Source organism: Brachyhypopomus gauderio, chromosome 19 (assembly GCF_052324685.1).
Source record: "Brachyhypopomus gauderio isolate BG-103 chromosome 19, BGAUD_0.2, whole genome shotgun sequence".
Taxonomy (NCBI): domain Eukaryota; kingdom Metazoa; phylum Chordata; class Actinopteri; order Gymnotiformes; family Hypopomidae; genus Brachyhypopomus; species Brachyhypopomus gauderio.
Window position 1 is genome coordinate 8,228,840 of NC_135229.1, and position 22,500 is coordinate 8,251,339.

Sequence of the window (22,500 nt, forward strand, 5' to 3'; positions counted from 1 at the left end):
TGCAACATCTGCATGCATGTGAAGCCAAACGTCAACAAATATTGGTTCTGCTTATGCCTGTCTGTGCGTGTTGGGTGTGTAAAGTGTCATAAAGAGTCTTTATGTTGAGATTTAGCATCATTTCAGAGTTTCCACTAGACAGACGGGGTTTGCAATGTATTGTCTTTTTATCACTGGCTGTGCCTCTTGGTCCACAGCCTGCTAACAACAAGATTAGCAGAAACAAACCAGCCCACGTCGTGAGAATTCTGTTTATGCGTGATCTAGTGAGGGCGGGCTCGGCAGCGCTGTCAGCACTTCCTTCACCAGCTGCGAGAGCTCTTACACAGGACTGAAAGAACCTCCGTTTGATATTTATGGGAACGTTTTGTCGCCAGTGCTGAGATTCAGTATTGCAGAGGGAGAAGGCAGTCCCAGGCCAAACGTCCTCCAGAACACAGTGTTCAAAATTGGATGTGTGTGCAGGGAGAAAAAAACGAACCTGCCAGTCAAACTTATGAGGCACATGGGGCTGATCTGGCTGGTTTATTTCAGAAAAGTGGTGACCTTGAACTTGAAAAGGGGAACCAGTCTGCAGCATCGAATACCGAAAAATGATATTAGCTTGTACTATCATTGAATCCCTCTCCAAAAGGGTCCTTCGTATGCGGAGAGTCCGCGTTTGTGTGGATACTGGCATGTGCTAGCCCATGGCGCATCATCGCACTTAATGTCCCCGCTAATACTTATCAACTTGAAATTCCTCTGGGACACTTCTAAAATACTTTAACAAGGCTGAGTGGCTAAACCTGCTGAGGCTAAGATGATAATGAGTGCCTGTCTGAAACATAAGTGCTTCCCCTGAGTGGCTGAACTATCAAACCTGGACTTAATTCTGTTTAGCTTGACTGTTCTGCCTGAAATGCTCCATTAGCAACCAGGTATGTCTAACAGGCAAATTCTAGAAACATACAGACAAACGGAAATTCTGTTGCTAATTAATAGTACAAATTCCTTCACTTTACAGACGAAAGCTCACTGTACCACTTACAGTTCCTCTAGCTGAGGATCACTCTACACAGAACTCGGTCAATAATAACAAACTCACTCAGCTCTTGTATTAGCCTGTAGCATTTAGCACTAGCAGCTGAAGCATGCCATTATGACTCAGTGTAGCTAATTGTGGCAGCATGTGGTGTTTAGTAGTGATGAGCAGTGCCAACGGCCATCATGGTCCTTTGTTTCAATGCTGTTTACCAAGTCCTGAGAGCATGTATGCACAGCAGCAGCCACTGGTAATGGACACTAGAGCAATTAAGTGAGACTGTCATTAATGCTCTATTTGTGCTCTGCAACCCAGTCTGTCATGCTGAAAATGCTACCGTGCATTTTAAGGCGTGTGGCTGTCAGATGGTAGAGAGAAAAATGCAGTCTGCTTCAATCTGAGTTAAGGCTTAATGTAACTTTATCTCTCTCTCTCTCTCTCTCTCTCTCTCTCTCTCTCTCTCTCTCTCTCTATTAGGAGCACCACTGCTTAAGGATAAAGATCCTGGGTGACTGTTATTACTGTGTCTCAGGGCTTCCTGAGCCCAGACCAGACCACGCCCACTGCTGTGTGGAAATGGGTCTCAGCATGATCAAAACCATCAGGTAATGTCAGACTGTCAAACAAACAGCAGCTGAACACAGAACAACGCGATAATATCCTAACAGCTTTCTCAGGGCTACTGCAGTATCTCAATATGGCAATCCTCTCTGTATCAAGATAATGTCTCCCCGTAATCAAATGAGTGCCTCGAAAGCAGTGTTTCAGTGATCTTTCCAGAGACACACACACAGAAGGGACCATTAAAAGGACTAAGAAGAAAAAGAAAGACAGAGAGAGAGGAGAGAGACAGTGAGGAGAAACTGTAGAGTAGTCATGTTGGTTTTCTGTAGAGGCTAGATGTTGGATGAGGCTAGATGTTAGATGTTGGATGAGGCTAGATGTTAGATGTTGGATGAGGCTAGATGTTAGATGTTGGATGAGGCTAGATGTTAGATGTTGGATGAGGCTAGATGTTAGATGTTGGATGAGGCTAGATGTTAGATGTTGGATGAGGCTAGATGTTAGATGTTGGATGAGGCTAGATGTTAGATGTTGGATGAGGCTAGATGTTAGATGTTGGATGAGGCTAGATGTTAGATGTTGGATGAGGCTAGATGTTAGATGTTGGATGAGGCTAGATGTTAGATGTTGGATGAGGCTAGATGTTAGATGTTGGATGAGGCTAGATGTTAGATGTTGGATGAGGCTAGATGTTAGATGTTGGATGAGGCTAGATGTTAGATGTTGGATGGTTGAAGACGGTGGGGTTCCGGGTGTGTGAGGAGGTGAGTGGGGGGTTAAAATACAGTGTTTGAGTAAAGGTGTTTCAGGGCGAAGTTTGCACTTACAATCAAACATACCACTCATCCTGCAGACTCTTGAACACGTACACCCATATGACATACAAGTATTAAAATTATGGTCATATTCTGAATCATTGATAGACTGACTATGGGTATATCCCAAAACTTAATAAACTGTGTAAGTAGCATTGTTTATGTAGGCAGCTGTTTAAGTAGGTAGCATTCTAACGGACATTTAAACTGGCCAAATTTTAAGTTCCTCAGCTGCTAAGGCTATCCCATGATTCCCATTATTCCACACAAATACAACTTTTGCTCCTGGTGAAGTCATTTTCAAACATGCATCATTATAATTATCTCCGCAGTTTATTTTGTTTACACTTATGTTAGTTTGGCAACCAAAAAGCCAGAGTCAAGGAAATCAATTAGTGCATTTATATTTATCACATCTGTTATATTTGCAAATCACATTTATATTTATATATATCACATCTGTCTGTTGTCATCGATGTCTGTTCTTCTGGACTTTCATCATGCAGTAACATTTGTGTTATATATGGTGTATGTGTTCATGTGTCGGTGTGTGTATGTAGGTATGTGCGTTCACGTACAAAACACGACATCGACATGCGTATCGGGATTCACTCTGGGTCAGTCCTCTGTGGGGTTCTGGGACTGAGGAAGTGGCAGTTTGATGTCTGGTCCTGGGATGTCGACATTGCTAACAAACTTGAATCTGGCGGCATACCTGGGTAAGACATACAGACACACACAAGCTTAATATTTTATTTTTAATTGGTCATTTCTCCATCTTTTGTATTTTTACAGGTATGAGTGACAATATAAAACTTGTTCTTAAAAGCCCTTACCAATATTGCTGTTCTATTTTAAAAGGATAGGGTTGGTCCTGGGATCTGTGTTAATGGAAGGTTTGTTGTATTTTTCTGGTGCTACATGCTACAGACGGATCCACATCTCTAAAGCAGCCTTAGACTGCCTGAACGGAGACTACGAGGTTGAGGAAGGCCATGGAAAGGACAGGAACGATTTTTTGCGAAGACATAACATCGAGACCTTCCTGATCAAGCAGCCAGAAGAGAGCCTCCTCTCGCTGCCTGAGGACATCATGAAGGAGGCCACCAACCAATCAGATCATAGAGCATCTACCACCACATTCACCGAAGGCACCTGGAGTCCAGAACTGCCATTCCACAATATCGTGGGCAAGCAGAATGTGAGTGACATTCACATGCGCACACACACATGTGCACAGACACAGACACACACACACACACACACACACACATGCTCAAACACATCACATTCCGTGATCGTGTTCTGTTGATACAAACACACCCACAATAATCCACTACTCCACTCCAACATACTGTACTGCAAATTTAACATATGACACACAATCATACATTTTATTTCTTAAACATTGTCAAAGAGATCATGACCCTTAGCCAATATCATGCAAGCACGCACATATTTATTGTGCTGTTATGCAACATAATTTGAGCTATTTTTTTGTGGATTTTATATTACGTTTTTGTTCTTCCGGTCATACAGATTCTCACTTTTTAGTCATGGGGGAGATTAGCAGACAGAAGACAGAATCATTTCTAAAAGAGTTCTGGGATCTCCTGATGTCTGCTGGGAATTGTCGTTTATTTTTATGTCATTAATTAGTTAATAGTTGAAGTAAAATACCAAAATGAACTAAGCATTAGAATATGAACTTGACCATATGCTAAACTATTAGAAATAAAGATTTTTGAAAGAAAGGAAACTCAGTCAGTCATTTCTGAAGGAAAATTCACAAATACTTGTCATACATTAAAAGTGAAAGCAGCTAAATACCTATTTGTCAAATAATGTTGCCATAAATGCTTTTGAGTTATTAAATGCTATACAGGTTATAAGTACCATTGACAATAGAAAATAATAACAAAATAGAATAACAACAGTATAAAAAATTAAAAAGCCACCATGGTTTAAGAGTTCTTACAGTGTTACAGAGTTAAAGAGTTACAGTGTTACAGAGTTACAGTGTAACAGTGATACATACAGAGTTACAACGTTAAAGAGTTACAGTGTAACAGTGTTAGAGTTACAGTGATGGAGTTCTAGAGCAGTATATTTAAAGGTTCTAAATGATGTGGAAAGTTTGTGTGGAGAAACATCGTATAAAGTTTTACATGGTATTGAAGTGTTGCAGAACGTTCGTGAGGGTGTGGGGCAGTGTTGTAGAAGGTGTTCTAAAAGGTGTAGGGCAGCGCTGTAGGTTCTTGGTATGTGAGCAGCTGCTTATAACGCAGAACGATGTGATTGTCGAACGATTGTTCGATGTGAGCTGATTTACCAGGCTGTTGCTATGGAGATGTGGTTAACATAAGGGAATGTAGTCTTTGATTAGTGCCGTGCTTTTGTTGTTTTTGTCATGCAGTCAGCTCTGAAGAACAGTTTAACACATCAAAGAGCTTCTGACAAATGACTGAAAGGGTTATCAGCCAATCTCAGTGCTGTACAGAGCACAAACCCCTCCTTCATCCCAGTCGCTCACGCAGGTTTGCAGGAGGAGTGTGCATGTGCATGTGTTTGTTTTTTTTTACAAGCCTTATTTAATGTAGCCAGTTTGTGTATAAGTGTGTGTTTGTGTGTTTATTGCACTATGCTAGAGTGCATTTGAAGGTTAGGAAGCTGATGGAGTGTACATGCGCTGAAGTGATAAGGCAAGTGTGCTTGCATGTGTGTGAAAGAAAGAGAGAGAGAGAGAGAGAGAGAGAGAGAGAGAGAGAGAGAGAGAGAGAGAGAGAGATTCTGGTACTGGTCTCCATGGCAACAAGAATGTCTGTAAGGCAGTAACAGGATTCCTTTCCCACAGTCTCTCCACTGTTCTTTCTAGATCACTCTTTCCCTCTCCCTCGTTCCTCTTCAATCTGCTGTTCTTTTCTTTATCTTTCTTCTCACTTTCACCTCTCTCTATCCACCCTTTGTCCTTGGCAAGACATGCCAGTCACACTGTGTGAGAAAGTGTGTGTGCGAACGTGTGTGTCGATAGTCCCAGGATCACTCTATGTTCTATCTTGACAGTGATTCCAATAATGGATACTGTATGTCTTCCTTTTTTATGCCACTTTAAAGAGTGTGAACACTCCCCCCCTACACACACACACACACACACACACACACACACACACACACACACACACACACACACACACACACACACACACACACACACACACACACACACACACACACACCCTTAACTGGTGGAGGCAGGTTGGTTTGCTCGACTTGTAAATCCATGATCCATGAGAAGCAGTGTGTGCATACATGGACACACACACACACACACACACACACACACACACACACACACACACACACACACACACACCCTTAACTGGTGGAGGCAGGTTGGTTTGCTCGACTTGTAAATCCATGATCCATGAGAAGCAGTGTGTGCATACATGGACACACACACACACACACACACACACACACACACACACACACACACACACACACACACACACACACACACACACACAGAGCAACAAACATTGTTCGGCCAGAATACAGAATGCTTTAGAAACTCTATATGGTATATCAAATCAAATCAAATAAAATTTTATTTATATAGCGCTTTTTACAACAGTTGTTGTCACAACCTTTTAATATTTTGGAGGGGTGAGAGGGACTCAGAGTTCTAATGAGAATGCTGCAATGGCTAATGCTGCATTATACCACAGTTAGTTCCGACCCTACAATGTGATTGGCTGAGAGGCGATCTAGGAGTGCCAATATTGCACGTTATAGCACTGTAACCGAAGCTCTTCATGTATTACTCCGCCACATACAGGTAACCTAGCAACGAAGCAGCGTTTACAAGCCAAACGCGCAACTACAAACAAGCAGCAACATTATCAAAATGAATTACAGAGAGTTCGTTAAATCTATTGGCTTCGAAAGCATTTGTTTCGATCTGAAACTGGAGGATGAAGCTATAAATGACCAGCCTCATTTCTCCAATGAGCCAAGGTTTGTCACGCTTACAAACAATGATTTGGATGAGCTGGAAAAGCAGAGAAACGAAGTTAATACCGTAAAACAAACGTCCTGGGCTCTTAATGTATTTACATCCTGGTTAAAGAGCAACGACATTGCAGTCGATTTTAGTATTTTAATAAATACAACTTTATCAACAGTTGTTTTTGTGTATATTTACCTCTATAATATTTATTGGGTATGGCTGTCCCAGTGTTGTGTAAGTTTAGCAGCGAGCCATTGAATAGAACTATTTTAACTGGCGGAGTGTTTTTAACCAAACAGGTCGTATTTTCTCGTCCTCTTTAACTCAAAATCTTTCAATAAACAGCGATAATGGAACTGTGGTATAATCGCAATAATACACTCGAGGTTCGTGCTATAACGGGTAATATCGGCACTGCTGTGCTGATCTACGGCACTCGGCCTGCGGCCTCGTGCCTACGACCGCAGCACAGCAGTGCCGATATTACCCGTTATAGCACTCCCTCTCGTGTATTATTGCGTCAATGGCTAATGCCCACCAAACAATTTGCTAAACATTGAGAAAATTCTAGAATTCTAGAACCTCCTCATTTATGAATTTCATAATTGAGGGTTAAGCACCTGATGAGACAGTGGATTATGGTCAACTTAGTACCTGTAAAAATGATTCTGTAATCACACCTTCATGCGTGGACAGGTGGGCAGCCAGAGCATGTGGTTTGAGGTTTGCTGGGCATCGCTGCTCATTTTCATGGGGACAGGAGGAGATAGAAAATCTACTCTGAGAGGGGGACATAAACTGGGATTATTCTGCTCCAAATCCCAGCAGCTACTGGCAGATTAATGGAACCTAATCCCTTGGCACTGACGCACATCAGGTCATAAAACTCTGATTACTGAACATCATCGGTGCTCGATCGCACACGCAGCACACACGCAAACTTCTTTACAGCATAAACTCACCGTTGCTGGACTATGTGTAAGTGGTATAAATAGAACTATGCTGTATTATTGGGTTTCGATTGTCTGGGGAAGTTCATATATGTTTGTGATGTGATCAGCAAAGGTCAATTCTAACCTGCCAGTGTGAACTAGCCTGGGAAGCCACAGAAAGAGGCCAAGTAGTCCTAACTGTAGTCCTCTCTGCTTCACCTGTGCTACTCGAGTTAGCCGAGCTTGGAGACCTCTAGCTTGGATAATCTGTTGGAATTTTCTTCTTTGGATTGATGGAAGTTGATAGAAACTTAATGCGGCATAGTTGGGGGGGGGGGGGGGGGGGGAACGACTCCAGTCGCACAGAGGGAGAGAAGGAAGGAGAAACGTCCAAGAGCACAACGAAATGCATTCCTTAATGGTTCAATGGTGAACCATTTCATGAGCCACAGGTGAGTGACATCATTTGGGCTCCCTTGGAAAACTAACCATGTGACCTAACCCTACCTTAGACCTCCCATCCCCCGCCTACGCCTATAAACTCCACAGGGTCATACTATACCATGTTGAATTATACAATAATCAATGTGTTAAATCCCTTTGACAGCAACTGGAAACAAGCAGGGATAATATTTGCTACTGGTCCCCAGCAACCTTAACTGACTGCAGGCATCCTAGACATTGTTAGCAAATATACTGTCTTTCCCAACCACATGCTGTATCATGATCCTACATGGTGGCAACATTAGACTCCATCTGAATGTTCTCTGATTAGAAGTCTTGAATTTGGGCAGAAAAGTGAGAGGGTTGTGGTCAGTATACACAACTAAATCCCTCGAAGCACTGGACATATACACCTCAAAGTGATGAAACCAGAGCTAAGGCTTCCTTCTCTACAGTCCACTAAGCTTGTTGATATCTACTAAGCTTCTTAGAAACATGCAACTGGTCTATCCACTCCTGACTCCTCTGGCTGGAGTAACATTGCACCTACCCCAGCATCACAAGCATGTACAGCCAACTTGAGAAGAATACTGAAATCATGGGCCACAACTTGGCATGGTAGTTTTGCTTTGATCTGTACAAATTCCTTCACAAACATAGGTGTCCTGCAAAACTGCATCTTTTCTGAGAAGAGCGGTCAACTCAGGGTTAAATGCTGGCTTCAAATTAATTGGCTTCAAATTCTTAATTCAGAGAGATCTAAAATAGTCTGTACCACTGGTACCACTGTACTTTAGTTTGTCTAGGTATTAGCTATCCTTAATTCATCTGATGCCCTAGTTAAGTCACCTTGGCCTCACATTTAGGAAAATGTACTACCAGAAAAACCTTCTAAAAGCATCCAAACATCTCTCGTAAATGATTTGAGTGATCCTGCCATGAATCACTATACACCACTACACTATGTAAATTATGACATTATTCAAGTTTGCTGTAACTTTACTCATTAACTACTAACAAGTAGCAGTTGCATTTTCCAGGGAAATGGACCCTCTGGAATAACAAAGGCTCCTGAGAATATGCACACAATAGCACCTTTCAGTATAACCAATTCCTGTAAATATACAGTTTTTAACAGGGTTGCCAACTCTCACACATTGAGCGTGAGACACACGCTCTCACGCCACACTTCCGATTTCTCATGCCAAAAAAAAAAATCTAGTTTATTTACCTCTGATCCACATCTATGATTCAATGAGTTACTAGTTCGCTCTGGCGGCAACCACTGGCGATCGATCACGATACAACACTTAATTTGTGTCCATTTTACATTCGCCACCCCCCCCCCCCCTTGTCAACAATTAACACTCGCCACCTACTCCAGGTTCAAATCTCACTCCAAGTGATCTTCAAAAAATTTGACCTGAACGGCTCCACTAGACCGACCTGACTTATTCTGCTCTCAACATGTATTTCCAGACCTAATAACTGTGGATGGTTTTGACCGTTTTAAAAGATTCAACACCCTGCAGCCTCTTTACATAATGGACAGTCAAAGTGCCAACTGGCATTTTCGTGCAGACTACAGTCACAGTAGCATTTGGCACTTCCAAACAATGATAATCGGGCTTTAGTAATTTGACATGGCAAATCCTAGTTTTTTTTTAATGCTGTAAAAAAAAGGGTTCCAATCATTTAAATAGCAAGCATTCAATTGTTTTCAACACTACACTGTAAAAAAAAACAGTTTTTTTACAGGTTTTTCCCAATAAATTTTACAGTTTTTTCCTGTATTTTAAAATGACAGGGAAAGTGTATTACAATTACCAGAACAAACTGTTTATTTAAAAATGTCATGTGATTTAACAAGAAAAATCTGTATAAATTAAATACATTATAAATCTGTTTTTTAACAATTCTTAGATAATAATTTTAACTAAACAAACTGTAAAAAGAAAGTAATATTGATTAATCTTAATGAGACAAAGTAATAGAATCTTCTGGAATTAATTTCAAGGAAATATTACAAGACAACATTGATGCATGTTTTAATTTAAGTTTTGACATGTTAAATATGTGATTTTCATGTTATAAAAGTGAGTAAAAAGTAAAATGTTCTTGACTGTGATTTATTTTTATATTTATAACATACATAAAGAGTTAAGGCGTTCCAGATCCATCTCATTTTCAATCCACTATTAAATATGCACTGTATCTGTATCACTGTATCTACACTGTAAACCCGGATTAGGTTTTAATAAATTATTTTAGTAATCATTAATTATTATTTCATGTTTCATAAAAAATATTGCCATTACTAAATAAAACTAGTTGTTATCATTATTGAGCTGAAATAGGCATTGCAATGATCATGTTAAGTAAAGATAACTGAATATGTTAAGTTTATGATTGGTAGGGGTGGGGCCTGTTTGAATCGGACCACTGCAGTGTGCATGAAGAGTTGTTCTGGTTGTGCATATTGTTTGAAGAACCTTTCGTTATCACCCCGCTGCAGCCCAAATGCATGAGTTTTGAAATCAGTGTTTCTTCAAATGAGTATTTGCAACGTCAGCTTTCAGTGCATGTAACTTATTTAGTTAACGCGTAATATATTCTTATCGGTTCATATAGTGCTAGAACATGTGTCTGGCATTCCTGTCCGATCATAGTTTAACTATAACCGTAGCGTTGAAATGTGTGTTCTGACGGTTCGGAGTTTATGGCTCATTTTAACTATTAATGTTATATATATTTTTATATTGAAGCGTCGGTCCAATGGGGGACGGCTGTAACGTGGCTCGCGCCACGGAGCGAGGAGACGGACACAATCGCTGAGAAAAGCGAGATTTATTGCAGGGCATTCCACAATCGTCATCGTAGTGGCAGGCAGGGGTCATAACAGGAGAGCCATCAAGGTTGGACAGGTACAGGGGCATAACGACACGGAAAGCAACAAACGACAGCAGGGCAACACGAAACTGAGAAACACATAAACGGTCAGACATCCAAAACAACCGACAACCAGACTGGGGAAATACAGGGACTATATGAACACTGAACTAAACTAGGAACAGGTGGGGACGATTATGACAGGGGCGTGGCGGACAATCAGGGAATCTCAGAGACAACGAGCGGGGCAGGGTAAACAGGCACGGAACACAGACACGAGGGAACCCAGAGTGGCAGCCACGAGAGGGGGCGTTGCCCTACGTGACAACGGCGCTACTTCCCATGAGTCTCTGCGACTCCGGTATCGTTATCTGTTAATGTGATGTCTATGCATGTGTTGATTAATTGTGTACTTGATTATGTGCATTACTTGGTTTAAGTCCCCCTTCATCAATTTATGTAGTTGTACTGTGTGAATTATTCTATGCCATGTTTGTGTAGTGTTGTCGTGTTATTGCCGTTCTCTCATGTTTTGTGTCTAAATTAAGTCTCTTCTGCGTGATCGTGGGGTCTGGCGTGATTATGTTGTTGAGGCAGTTTGAATTTAAAAAGCCTTGTGCTGCGGTGGATCTGTTTGCTACCTCTCCTTCCTACACCACACTGCAATATTGTTATAATTGAATGTGAACTAGAGTAAAGACCACATTCAATTTTAGGAATATTTCCTTTAAAATGACAGTGTTGCATGTTAAGTGTTATAATCACCGTTTTTTTACAGTTTATGTATGTTTTTTAATTTACAGTACTTATCTGTTTTTTTACATAAACTGTAAAAAAACGGTAATTTTCTGGAAACGGGGGGCGCCAGAAAATTGCCGTTTTTTTACAGTTTATGTATGTTTTTAAATTTACAGTACTTATCTGTTTTTTTACAGTAATTTTCTGGCGCCCCCATTTCCAGAAAATTACCGTTTTTTTACACTTTTTTTTTTTACAGTGTATGTAAGGTCCACAGAATCCACCAATGAGACGGTTACCTTACACTGTCCCCCATATCAAAGATCCTCCCGATTATGTTTTTGTCATACTGCCCAGCATCTTCTGCAAATTCTGTTTAGCAATCTCATAGGACGACCACAGTGGTCTTGACACATGTACACGCTGTAATAATGTGCCTTCACTTCACTTTAAGGCTTCAGGCTCCTCGGCCACCTTCAAGGCCTGCACCTCAAACACCAGCTTGAAAGATGTGAATTCTGTGGACCAGTTACAAGTATTGGATTGCAGATAACAAAAAAAAGCATAGAAGCATCCCGATCTGCTGGGAATAGCACTCAGTACGTGTTAGGTCCAATCCCATTTTACCCTATGTCCTTACCACCTAGTCCTACCCCTACATTCTTGTCTAGGAGTAGGGTGTTCCAGTTTTTGTGGGGATGGAGGGGTAGGGTGTTAGGGCAACACAGCCCTCCAGAGGTTTTGTAGAGGCACACTCCAAACAGCGTTATGAGAAATGTGTCCCAACGCATGACGAATAACCAGCAATAGAGTTGTGCAAGTGACCATGGAAGTTCATGTGTTCATATTTTCTTCGATAAAAAAGCAAAAAATTATGACATTGCAATAACAAAAAAGGATACAGTCACATCGTTACTGCTGATTTGTACATGACAAACCGGCATTAAAGAGCACAGAGTAGTGTTGCAATGAAACTTTGATCCATTCTATTCTATTCTATTCTATTCTATTCTATTCTATTCTATTCTAGCCTTCCTCTTGATCAACTGATGTGAAATTGAAGCTGTTAATGACAACTGCAAAAGGATGCTCGTACCACACTCCAGGCATACCATCACAATTGAGGACAGCATAGTAAAAATATTAGACAAAAACAAGCCTTACTGCATTAAGTCATTGAGGACTCCCTGATTATATATATTGGGTTCTTGAAGGTTTGTCCCGTTTCACTACGAGTGGAAGATTTCAACCACTATACATTGTACTTCGGTTCTATTAGGCAAGAAGACACTTGTAACAAGTAGTAAGGTATTGGGCCAACTAGTCTTCATTGGCTGATCTTTCTAAGGCACCTTGAGACTGTGGGTGATATACAGAGGAATCTATTTGGACAGTGACAAGTTCATGCATTATGTTGACAACCACAAAAAGAAATAGAAAGGTCAATGAAGCTTCCAAGACTATACAAGCTTTAATATGTTGCAATGGGATTACATCAGAGAAATGTGTTACATTCATGACAGTCAAAAGATGTTCATACAGTTTTCTTGTCTTTGGAAGAGAACTTACACAATCTGTTAAGAAAATGCCACTTCACCTACAAGGTGTTGCGTTTGAACTGGGCAGGCATGACGCAAATGCAGGAGTTGAAAGATTTATTATTTAAACTAAAGAAATAGCCAAACAATACAAGAAACTAGGCATAGGGAAACACACACAGCTTTAACTAACAACAATAAGATGGCAAATTGGTGAAACACAACGGGAAACAGAAACAGGCTCGTTGACAGTATTGCTGGGGCCCGGGACAAGAAAGTTTCAGCTTCCCCCCCCCCTTACGTAATTTGAATTTCCTCTGTAGCAGACAATATAGTATATAATATAGCCACACATCAAAGCTGTTTCTGACAGCTTACTGGTTCGAGGGTCCGAAAATGACATAATCGCGGTGGCACCGCCCGTGCGCAAGGGCCTCACGCGCTGTCGATTTGCGAGGTCGTGTACCTCTCGACTTTTGTAACTTTGCGCGCGCCACGCTTCAGCGTCATACACAAAGTCATGTTTGCAGGGTTCATACACCTTTACAAGGTGGAATTAAAGCACTTGTACGTCACTTTCAAGGTCCAGTTAAATTTCCCAGCACGTTAAACTTAATTACGTTAAATATTTATACATATACTCGAAATTATTCGAAATAATTCGCTTTTTATTCACATTATTTAATGGTTGTTTATTTTCAAAACGCCCAATCTTAACATCTTCACGTTCTCTCATGATTCGTCCTGGAATTACAAGAGGTTCGTATTTGTTAACGTAATACAAGAGAACTGTTCAGTCAGACAGATATTTGTTGTGAAACGAAGTAGTTACAATTTCAACCATTTTCAAGTACTTTAGCCTAAATTCCAGCACTTTTCAAACCTGGAACACAATGCAACATTAAAATTCGTCAGGTAAATGTTTTTCCTTTCTTTTCTGTGCTCCAGATTTCTGTTTACTTTAACTATCCACCACTTTATTTCCCGCTGTTGGGCGGGTACCAGCCGGCTACGGTCGGTGCTGGATTAAACCATTTTTCAGTGGGAGGCGGGGGTGTATGCACTTAATGGAAACTATGCAGATAGGTAAAATATATATATATATATATATATATATATATATATATATATATTAGCCATTGAGCTTATTTTGAGTACAAAATTTTATATTAATAAAAGATTTCAAGATTATTTTAAATTATAGACTTTAAATAAAAATAAATTGCTGGGCTCTTTGATGGGCCCCCCTGGCCCTGGGGCCCGGGACAACAGACCCGGTTGTCCCCCCCTGTCGACGGGGCTGAACAGAAATACCAACAAATGATGACGGATGCACACTGCTACTATGTGTGACGTTCGTGGGTCGACGAAGGATGAGACACGGAATCCTCTTATGACTGACGTCACTTTTATTTGACTAAACATATAGCGCGTGAAGCGCACGGAGAACATGCAACAAGCACACAGAAACGTGTAAACTTTAGACAACGACGAGCACAGGACACTGCGCGAGCGCACATTAAATAGACAAACCACATTAGCCCCACGTGATTACGAGACGGGCCACAGGTGAGACGGATTATCACAAGACACAACCACAATCACGAAGATCCACAGACGCAGAAGATGCACGTGGACAACGTAAACACACGCCCAAAAGGGAGGGGCCGGGGTCCTCAACGTGACACTATGGATCTCATTTACAAAGAATACAACAAGGATGGGGAACAATGGCTTAACTAATGAACCAAGGTAGAACACACGACACAGGAAAACTAGAAACAAACAGAAAGTATAGGTGAATCAGAAGCACATACAACAAGACTTAGAACAGCATACAGCGATCAAACACTGAACGAGACAGAGACTTGAAACAATGGGGATTAAATACTTTGAAACAGCATGGATCAAATAAGACACAGGTGGGATCGGTAATCAAAGGGGCAGTGATACAAATGAAGGCGGGACAAAGAAGCTAGGAAAACACAGAGGTTCCGCCCGAAATGCCGGACTTCCCTCCTATTTAGTAGGCCAAAGCAGCACGAGATAAAGGGTAGTGTGTCTGAATACACATTAGGCATTAAACAGTAAGCGAAAGTACCCAGTACTGAATCGGGCGGCATTTTGAAGTGTCGATTACAGTATGCTGTACTATCCCATAATTCAACTGGAGCAGCAAAGGCATTGGGAGCAGAGAAAAAGGTAGCGAGTCGGCTGTGTGACGCTGGGGTCGCGGCGAAGGATGAGACACGGAATCCCTCTTCACTGACGTCACTTTTATTATATATATACGTAGAAGCGCGTATAGCGCACAAAGAACATTCAAACATACAACGGAGACGTGTATACATTAGACAACGACGAGCACAAGACACTGCGCGAACGCACATTAAATAGACAGACCACATCAACCCCACATGATGACAAGACGAGCCACAGGTCAGACGGATAATGACAAGACGCACACGCACCCACGGAGATACACTGACGCAGACAAGTAGACGCAGACAACGTTAACACACGCCCCAAAGGAAGGGTTCGGGGACCGTAACGTGACAGGCTGTTTACAAATACATGTAAGATTCAACAGTGTATATGCAGATATACTGAAATTAAATTCAATACCATTTTAAAGACCTTCCAAAAAATGTTTAAGAACTCATCGCCACTTTAAGTTATAATCAAAAACAGATCTTTAACTTAAAAAATTATTGTAATTTGCAATTAAATCTTTAAAACACAACCATACAACAGAACAGATACAGTTTGAAGAAACAAATGTCAAAAGGGATAAATTGAACCAGGGCAAGATAAAATATACTAAAATGTAACTTTGGTCATGACAAGAAACAAGTAACTCTTAACTATTTATCACCTATGACAACTTGGTTAAACTGGTAAATAAATAAATAACAATAAACACGGTACTCATAATATGTGCCTCAATGCGCTGTTTTGCATTCTAATTACTCTTCAGATGGCATCAATGCTGAGTTTTTCTTTATGTCTATATCAATATAAATTATTTCATTAATGCTGTGACTGTGCTTATGTGACGTTTATGTATAAATGGAGCATCTGTAGCCGCATGTATGTTATTTTCGTTTGTGTATAAATGGCGGACGTAGTATGTCAGAGAATGTGTCCGAGATTACCTACTACTTCCGCAAAATATTCCAGTACGCGAACAGAGCTATCTTTGTGGTGTACTGCATCCCATCATGCAACTCTACATTCATGTGACCTCGTAGTATGCTTTGCTTTTTTTGCATACTGGAGACTGTACGGCATACTACTACGAGGACCAGTATGCAGTATCCACTATATACTGAGTGCAGTATGCTTAAGTACAAGTTCCCCATGTGTTGACATTACCTCAGCCTCACACACACATACGAACTCACACATAAATATCATGCACAACGCATTATTTACAGACAGGTCTGTCCCGTTGGTGGGTGAAAATCAGGCAGTATCGAAGCAATACTCCCTTGAACTTGTCTCACTTTCATTTGCTTTTTCTGTTTTGTTTCCTGTTACTCTCATTTTAAGACTCCTACAAAAAGGACCTGTGAGGAAACCAGACTCCCTACAGGTTCCCCTAGAGGGAATAGTCGGGTGTGAGTGCAGAACTGCTCTAATGATTGTGGAATAATGAAGTGACGTTGCCACAAGCAGGCATGAAAACACACACACAGACACACACATCTAATTCTAGGCAGTCTGTGGCGACAGTAAAGACTTAATTATACTGATGAGTTGCTCAGTGCCCCAGACTCATTCCAGTTGGCTACTTTTACAAAGCAACTGATTGGACAGAAGTCAGCATACGTATGTATGCTTTTTGAGAGCTCTTATTTGCTGACTTTGGTGTATATGTTTTGCTTTTGAGAGTTCAGATTGGGAGATTTAGCTTAGTTGTTGTGGTTTGCTCTCACTCTTTGCGTTAGTGCTGAATCAATAAAACATGTCCCAAATATTCGACGTGGCATATGATTTGTGGATATTATAATTATACTTTTTTATAGAGCTAAAATTATTTGACTCAAGAACCCTAAACATTTATATAAAAAAATATAATAGACTGGTATTTTGCAACAGATCATTTGATTTAAAGATGCTAATACAGCAAATGAACACAAGAATTTCCATTGAATTGTTTCTGGTTTTTCTTAAAATTTGCTTTAATGTGTTGTTTCATGTTATCGTGTTTTGTGTCAACTTTCAATGGATACACCATACATTTATGGTATAGCATGACAGTTCATGTTATTGCATATTATTGACATATGAAACCAAAGGTTAATAGCTATAGTGCAATTAACCTGTTATTCCATATGTCAACGTTCTTATTGATTCCATATGTCACTGTTTTTATTGATTCCATATGACATTGTTCCTATGGCATTTCCCTATAGGCCAGACACCTCCAACCTGCTACTGCAGAGCTATGACCTATAATACAGTTTCAGTTTGAACCTCATGCACTATATATATGAATTTGTGTCAAAAGCCATATTTAAGTGCTCTGCTAGTTTGTAGAATTCCTTCAACAGAGTTTAAATAAAAGCCTGCAATAGATCTCTAGGGGCAAGTTAGAAAGCATTTTCCACTTCTGTAAATGACACAATTGTGGTGCTGCTTCCAGAAATCTCCCACTCACCATCACGCTCGAGAAATTGTTTCCTTTCATTCAAGACAGGTTAGTCCAACCAGAGCTGATCAAAATGTTTAGGACATAAAAGCGTACATGGGGTGTAACCCACACAAATCCATTCAAATAAACACACAGAGACATGTGATGTCCCTAACACACACATAGAGGTGCCTGAGGCCATAGTGCATGTGATCAACAAACACACACAAGCAAATTCACACACCCATGCAGACAGAGAGACCTACGCGTGCACACACACCTGGCCCTACAAACATGCGTGTGCTCAGACCCGCATGGACAGGCAGAAGCACGTCGGAGCCCGCGTGAACCGACCGGGCCGGCGCACGCACTCTTTCCCCCACTCACGGAGGCTGCATGTGCTTTCCCTCTGTAGACGTTGGCTGCTCTCACGCGTCACTCCATAAACCTGCTCCCCAACCATCTGGCCCAGGCACTGCATGTGCGCGCCGGGTCGCAGGAGATTAACGCACGCATGCACAACAGCATCGCACTGCGCAGCGGAGACAAACTCCGACGACAGCACATCACACCCTTCTCGCTCACGTTTAGAGAAGCCGTCCTGGAGCACAAGGTAGCCAGCTACCCCCCCACTCCCGCTCATCATCACCACCACCACCATCGTCATCATCATCACCACCATCACTGTCACTTCTATCTCCCCCTTCTCCCGCTCTCTTGACTCCTAGTATTAAAAAGACTTTTCCTTTTGTCATGAGTAATCAAAAGGATGCTGTGTGGTAAAGTTTCCCAACAAGGCACACACACACACAAATACACATAATCACGAAGCATCTATATATCTCCAAGCAGGATAGATTATTAAATTATGCATTCCTAAATCAGTGATTGGCTGTGTTGTGTGGTTACTGTTTTGGATTTTTGAAGAAACTGCTCTCTGTTTACTCATGACAACTTGCATGCATGGAGGTTTGTTTTTTTTTCACCCCATTTTCTATCACATGATCGCTGGCACATCATCTGTGCTCGTTTGTGCTGACCTTTGACCTTTGCCACCCTGCTGTTTGTAACCCACTTTGCGCTTGATTGATATAGTCTGCCTTGCCTCCAACCCTGACATCACACATCCTCTCTCTGACCCACACAGAAAGAGAGCAAACAAAATGTGCGTGTGCGTGTGCTTGTGTGTTTGTGTGTGTGTGTGTGTGTGTGTGTGTGTGTGTGTGTGTGTGTTTAGTCAGTAGGGCTAGAATGACAAGGTGTGTGTTTTGACTGTATGGGCTTTAGGAATCACCATCCTCCTGACTGACAAGGCTCACGTCTTTTCTCCCACAGTACTCCCAGATGAGAGACGAGGTGTTTAAGTCCAATCTGGTGTGTGCTTTCATTGTGCTCCTCTTCATCACAGCAATACAGAGCCTACTGCCATCTGCAAGGTAACACAGTTTCACTCAGTGTCTCTCCCTCGCTCATTCAGACATATAACAAACACACACTCTCTTTAAAATACTTTGAGTAATAGACCAAACGGTTGCTCTTTGTGTTTGGTGATGACTGTAGGATGGTGACCATGGTGATCCAGTTCTCTGTGCTCATCTTTCTGCACTGCTGTCTGGTTGTCGTGACGACAGCAGAGGACTACAAATGTCTGCCACTGGTTTTGCGCAAAGCCTGTTGCTGGGTGAACGAGACGTACACTGCGCGAAACGTTGTCATTCTCCTCTCCATCCTCATCAACTTCCTAGCTGCTATTATTAACATCGTAAGTGTGATGCACCCACCTATCCACACACACACACACACACACACACACACACACACACACACACACACTACACACATACCTCTAGTCCTCATACTGGTTATACCTCCTTAGTATGTCAAGCTTAGAATATTTTTTTTGTATTTTTCAATGTTTTATTTATTGTGTTTTTAATGCTTCCAGAGCATACTGGCAATTTTGACATATTGGTGTCTGACATGTTAGGCTGTGGTTTGTAGAAGGGAATAGGGCTTTTATTTTGAAAGCTTTGTCTTGCATATACCATGTTTGTATTTCTCTCTATCTCTCCATGTCTATACAGTTGTGGTGTAATGTAGATAAATCCATCTGGGATGTATTTAGGAACGGCACATTTGATGCATCTGCTTCTATCCCCGGTTGTCTCTACCCCGAGGTTTGTTCTTGTTCTGCCCCACACAACAACAGCCCATGCCTGTTTTTCCTTTATAGACTATACATTACATATAGCTTTGTGTTTACAGTATTTTAGCTTGTTGCTGATAGTATTCTAACTTTTGGTTGTGTTTTTTGAGATTTCTAGTTGAGTTTCTAGATAGGTGAGCATTCCGTGTTTGTGGTTTAGAATATTTTGTGTTTTTTTAATATATTTACTTGATATTTATTTACATATTATGTACAGTATTTCGTGTTCACGGGCGTGCTGGCAATGGTCACGTGTGCCGTGTTCCTGCGGTTAAACTCCGTCCTGAAGCTGGTCATTCTTCTGCTGATGATCGCCATCTACTCCTTACTGACTGAAGCTTTCTACCACTCCCTGTTCACCCGCTATGACACCATCTCCAGCTACGACACCTTCACAAACCAGAGGTCAGCACGCACATGCACACATTAACACCTTAGCCCTTTGACCTCTGCCTACGATACTTTGAAAAGCCACAAGCCGATCTAGATACTAAAGCGTAATAAAACATGAGTATCGGCAATTCATCTTTTACTTTTTAAATACGTACCGTCTTAGATATATTTGCCACTGCTATGACACTGATGTGGACATGTTTGGTCAGTAACTAAGCCGAAATGGTGGACTGGGTGTGGGTGGGTGACCTATGAAGTCTAATAAGCCTCCCTGATCACTTTCTCTGTGCTGTTACCCCCGGTGACAGCGAAAGCTTCCTGGGAACCAAGAGAACATCTCTACTGCTGATGGCAATGTTCCTCTTAGCGGTATTCTATCACGGGCAACAGGTGAGCATGCACAATATGCGCTCACACACGGACCGTCTCACTCTTTCTTTCTTGTGCTCTTTCACTGGATCCAAGACACTTGTGTGTCCGTCTTTATAAGGTCAAGTGTTACTAGGAAACGCAGCTGGTGCACTGGCTATTTCATAAGGCCCTTCCCTCGTTTCTCAGCCAATATAGAAAAGGCCTCGTCGACATCTGCAGTGCGCTCGTGCCCGTGTGTCTGCGTGTGTGTGTGTGTGTGTGTGTGTGTGTGTGTGCGAGTGTGTGTGTATGTGTGTGTGTGTGTGTGTGTGTGTGTGTGTGTGTGTGTGTGTGTGTGTGTGTGTGTGTGTGTGTGTGCGCGAGTGTGTGTGTATGTGGGAGAGAGAAAGGGGGCAAACGGGAAGCTTTTTAAGTTCACTCTGTTCAATTGCTGTCTTTGATGCTGGAGATCAGTAGAAGACCTACGGGTTAATGAAACGGAAAGAGAGAGGGACAGATGAGGATGGAGACAGAGAGAGTGATGTAGAGAGAGAATGAATGACAGAAGGAGACACTAAACAATAGATTCACTGCTTAAGAGAAATGCGATAAACTTGCCAGTTCTCACTATTACCTTTCCTGAAAACATAGCTGATGAGAGTGAATCAAAAAAGATTTCAATCTGGATTTTGATAATTCACCCTTAACTCCGCAGGGCTTTTGGGGGGCATTTATTACAAGTCCCTTGCAGTGTGTGTGGTCTCTGTGTTGTATATGTGCGTGTATGATTACATTTCTGAAAATCAATGTCATTGCTAAGCTTGTAAATCATCAGGTAATGAGGGCTGAGATTTTTAATCCACAAGAGCAGTCGGATGTACTGTAATTATTTAGATTCTCTTTTTCACTGTCGATATGGTGTTAGCCAGCCGACTACACAAGTGAATTGAGGGCACCTGCTAGGGTTAGAAATGAGCAGTTAACACTCTCCTCCAAGCTCCATTCATCAGTCCTACAATGCAGATGGAAAAAATAGCTGTGACTGGCCTAACATCAATATTTTGCTATTGAGGAGCAACTCTCCTTCTAAGATTGATAGCTGTCTTACAGTAGGGGAGACCTTGAGCGAGGGGATCTGGCTGGGACAAACAGCAAACCAAATAACAAAGAAACATGAGTTAAAGTAGTTACCTCAGTGGACAGTCAGTGCTTTGCTGTAGCAAATCAGCCACCTGCATTTCACATGAACCATAGCAACTGAGACTCAAAGTGTCACATTCTGATGTCACTGCTCGCAAGCAGATTGTTTATATCAGCTAAATGATTCAAGAAGGATTTAAAATTAAAGATGAATTTGCTTCCATAGTTCAAGGATGCTCTTGATGCATGTTACACAGCTTGATATTGAAAGAGTGATGATAATAAGGTCAGGATAGACATAGTCAGACAAGAAACATTGTATTCTGTAACAATTAATGGGTAATGAATTTAGATGCAGTGTTAGTTGTTGTACTGCAGTATTTGTGCAGTGTTTGGGTGTGCTGTTGTGTTTGTACTGCAGTATTTGTGCAGTGTTTGGGTGTGCTGTAGTGTTTGTACTGCAGTATTTGTGCAGTGTTTGGGTGTGCTGTAGTGTTTTGTACTGCAGTATTTGTGCAGTGTTTGGGTGTGCTGTATTGTTTTGTACTGCAGTATTTGTGTAGCGTTTGGGAGTGCTGTAGTGTTCGTACTGCAGTATTTGTGCAATGTTTGCATGTGCTGTAGTGATTTGTACTTAAGTATTTGTGCAATGTTTAGGTGTGCTGTGGTGTTTTGTACTGCAGTATTTGTGCAATGTTTGCATGTGCTGTAGTGTTTTGTACTATAGTATTTGTGCAATGTTTGCATGTGCTGTAGTGTTTTGTACTGCAGTATTTGTGCAGTGTTTGGGTGTGCTGTAGTGTTTGTATTGCAGTATTTGT

General features: G+C 41.4%; 1 protein-coding gene across 2 annotated transcripts in view; it reads left to right on the forward strand.

Annotated features, from left to right (window-relative positions):
• The window catches only part of adcy8 (adenylate cyclase 8 (brain)), a 44,844-nt gene that overhangs the window by 10,998 nt on the left and 11,346 nt on the right, over window positions 1–22,500 (forward strand). Inside the window, exons 5-13 of one of the 2 annotated variants that reach the window (XM_076981479.1) lie at window positions 1,502–1,629; window positions 2,964–3,122; window positions 3,334–3,604; window positions 18,005–18,202; window positions 18,925–19,025; window positions 19,150–19,351; window positions 19,674–19,766; window positions 20,013–20,200; window positions 20,497–20,578. In XM_076981479.1, the coding sequence (XP_076837594.1) occupies window positions 1,502–1,629; window positions 2,964–3,122; window positions 3,334–3,604; window positions 18,005–18,202; window positions 18,925–19,025; window positions 19,150–19,351; window positions 19,674–19,766; window positions 20,013–20,200; window positions 20,497–20,578 (1,422 nt within the window). The remainder of the gene's footprint in view (window positions 1–1,501; window positions 1,630–2,963; window positions 3,123–3,333; window positions 3,605–18,004; window positions 18,203–18,924; window positions 19,026–19,149; window positions 19,352–19,673; window positions 19,767–20,012; window positions 20,201–20,496; window positions 20,579–22,500) is intronic. The other variant, XM_076981480.1, reaches the window with a different exon arrangement.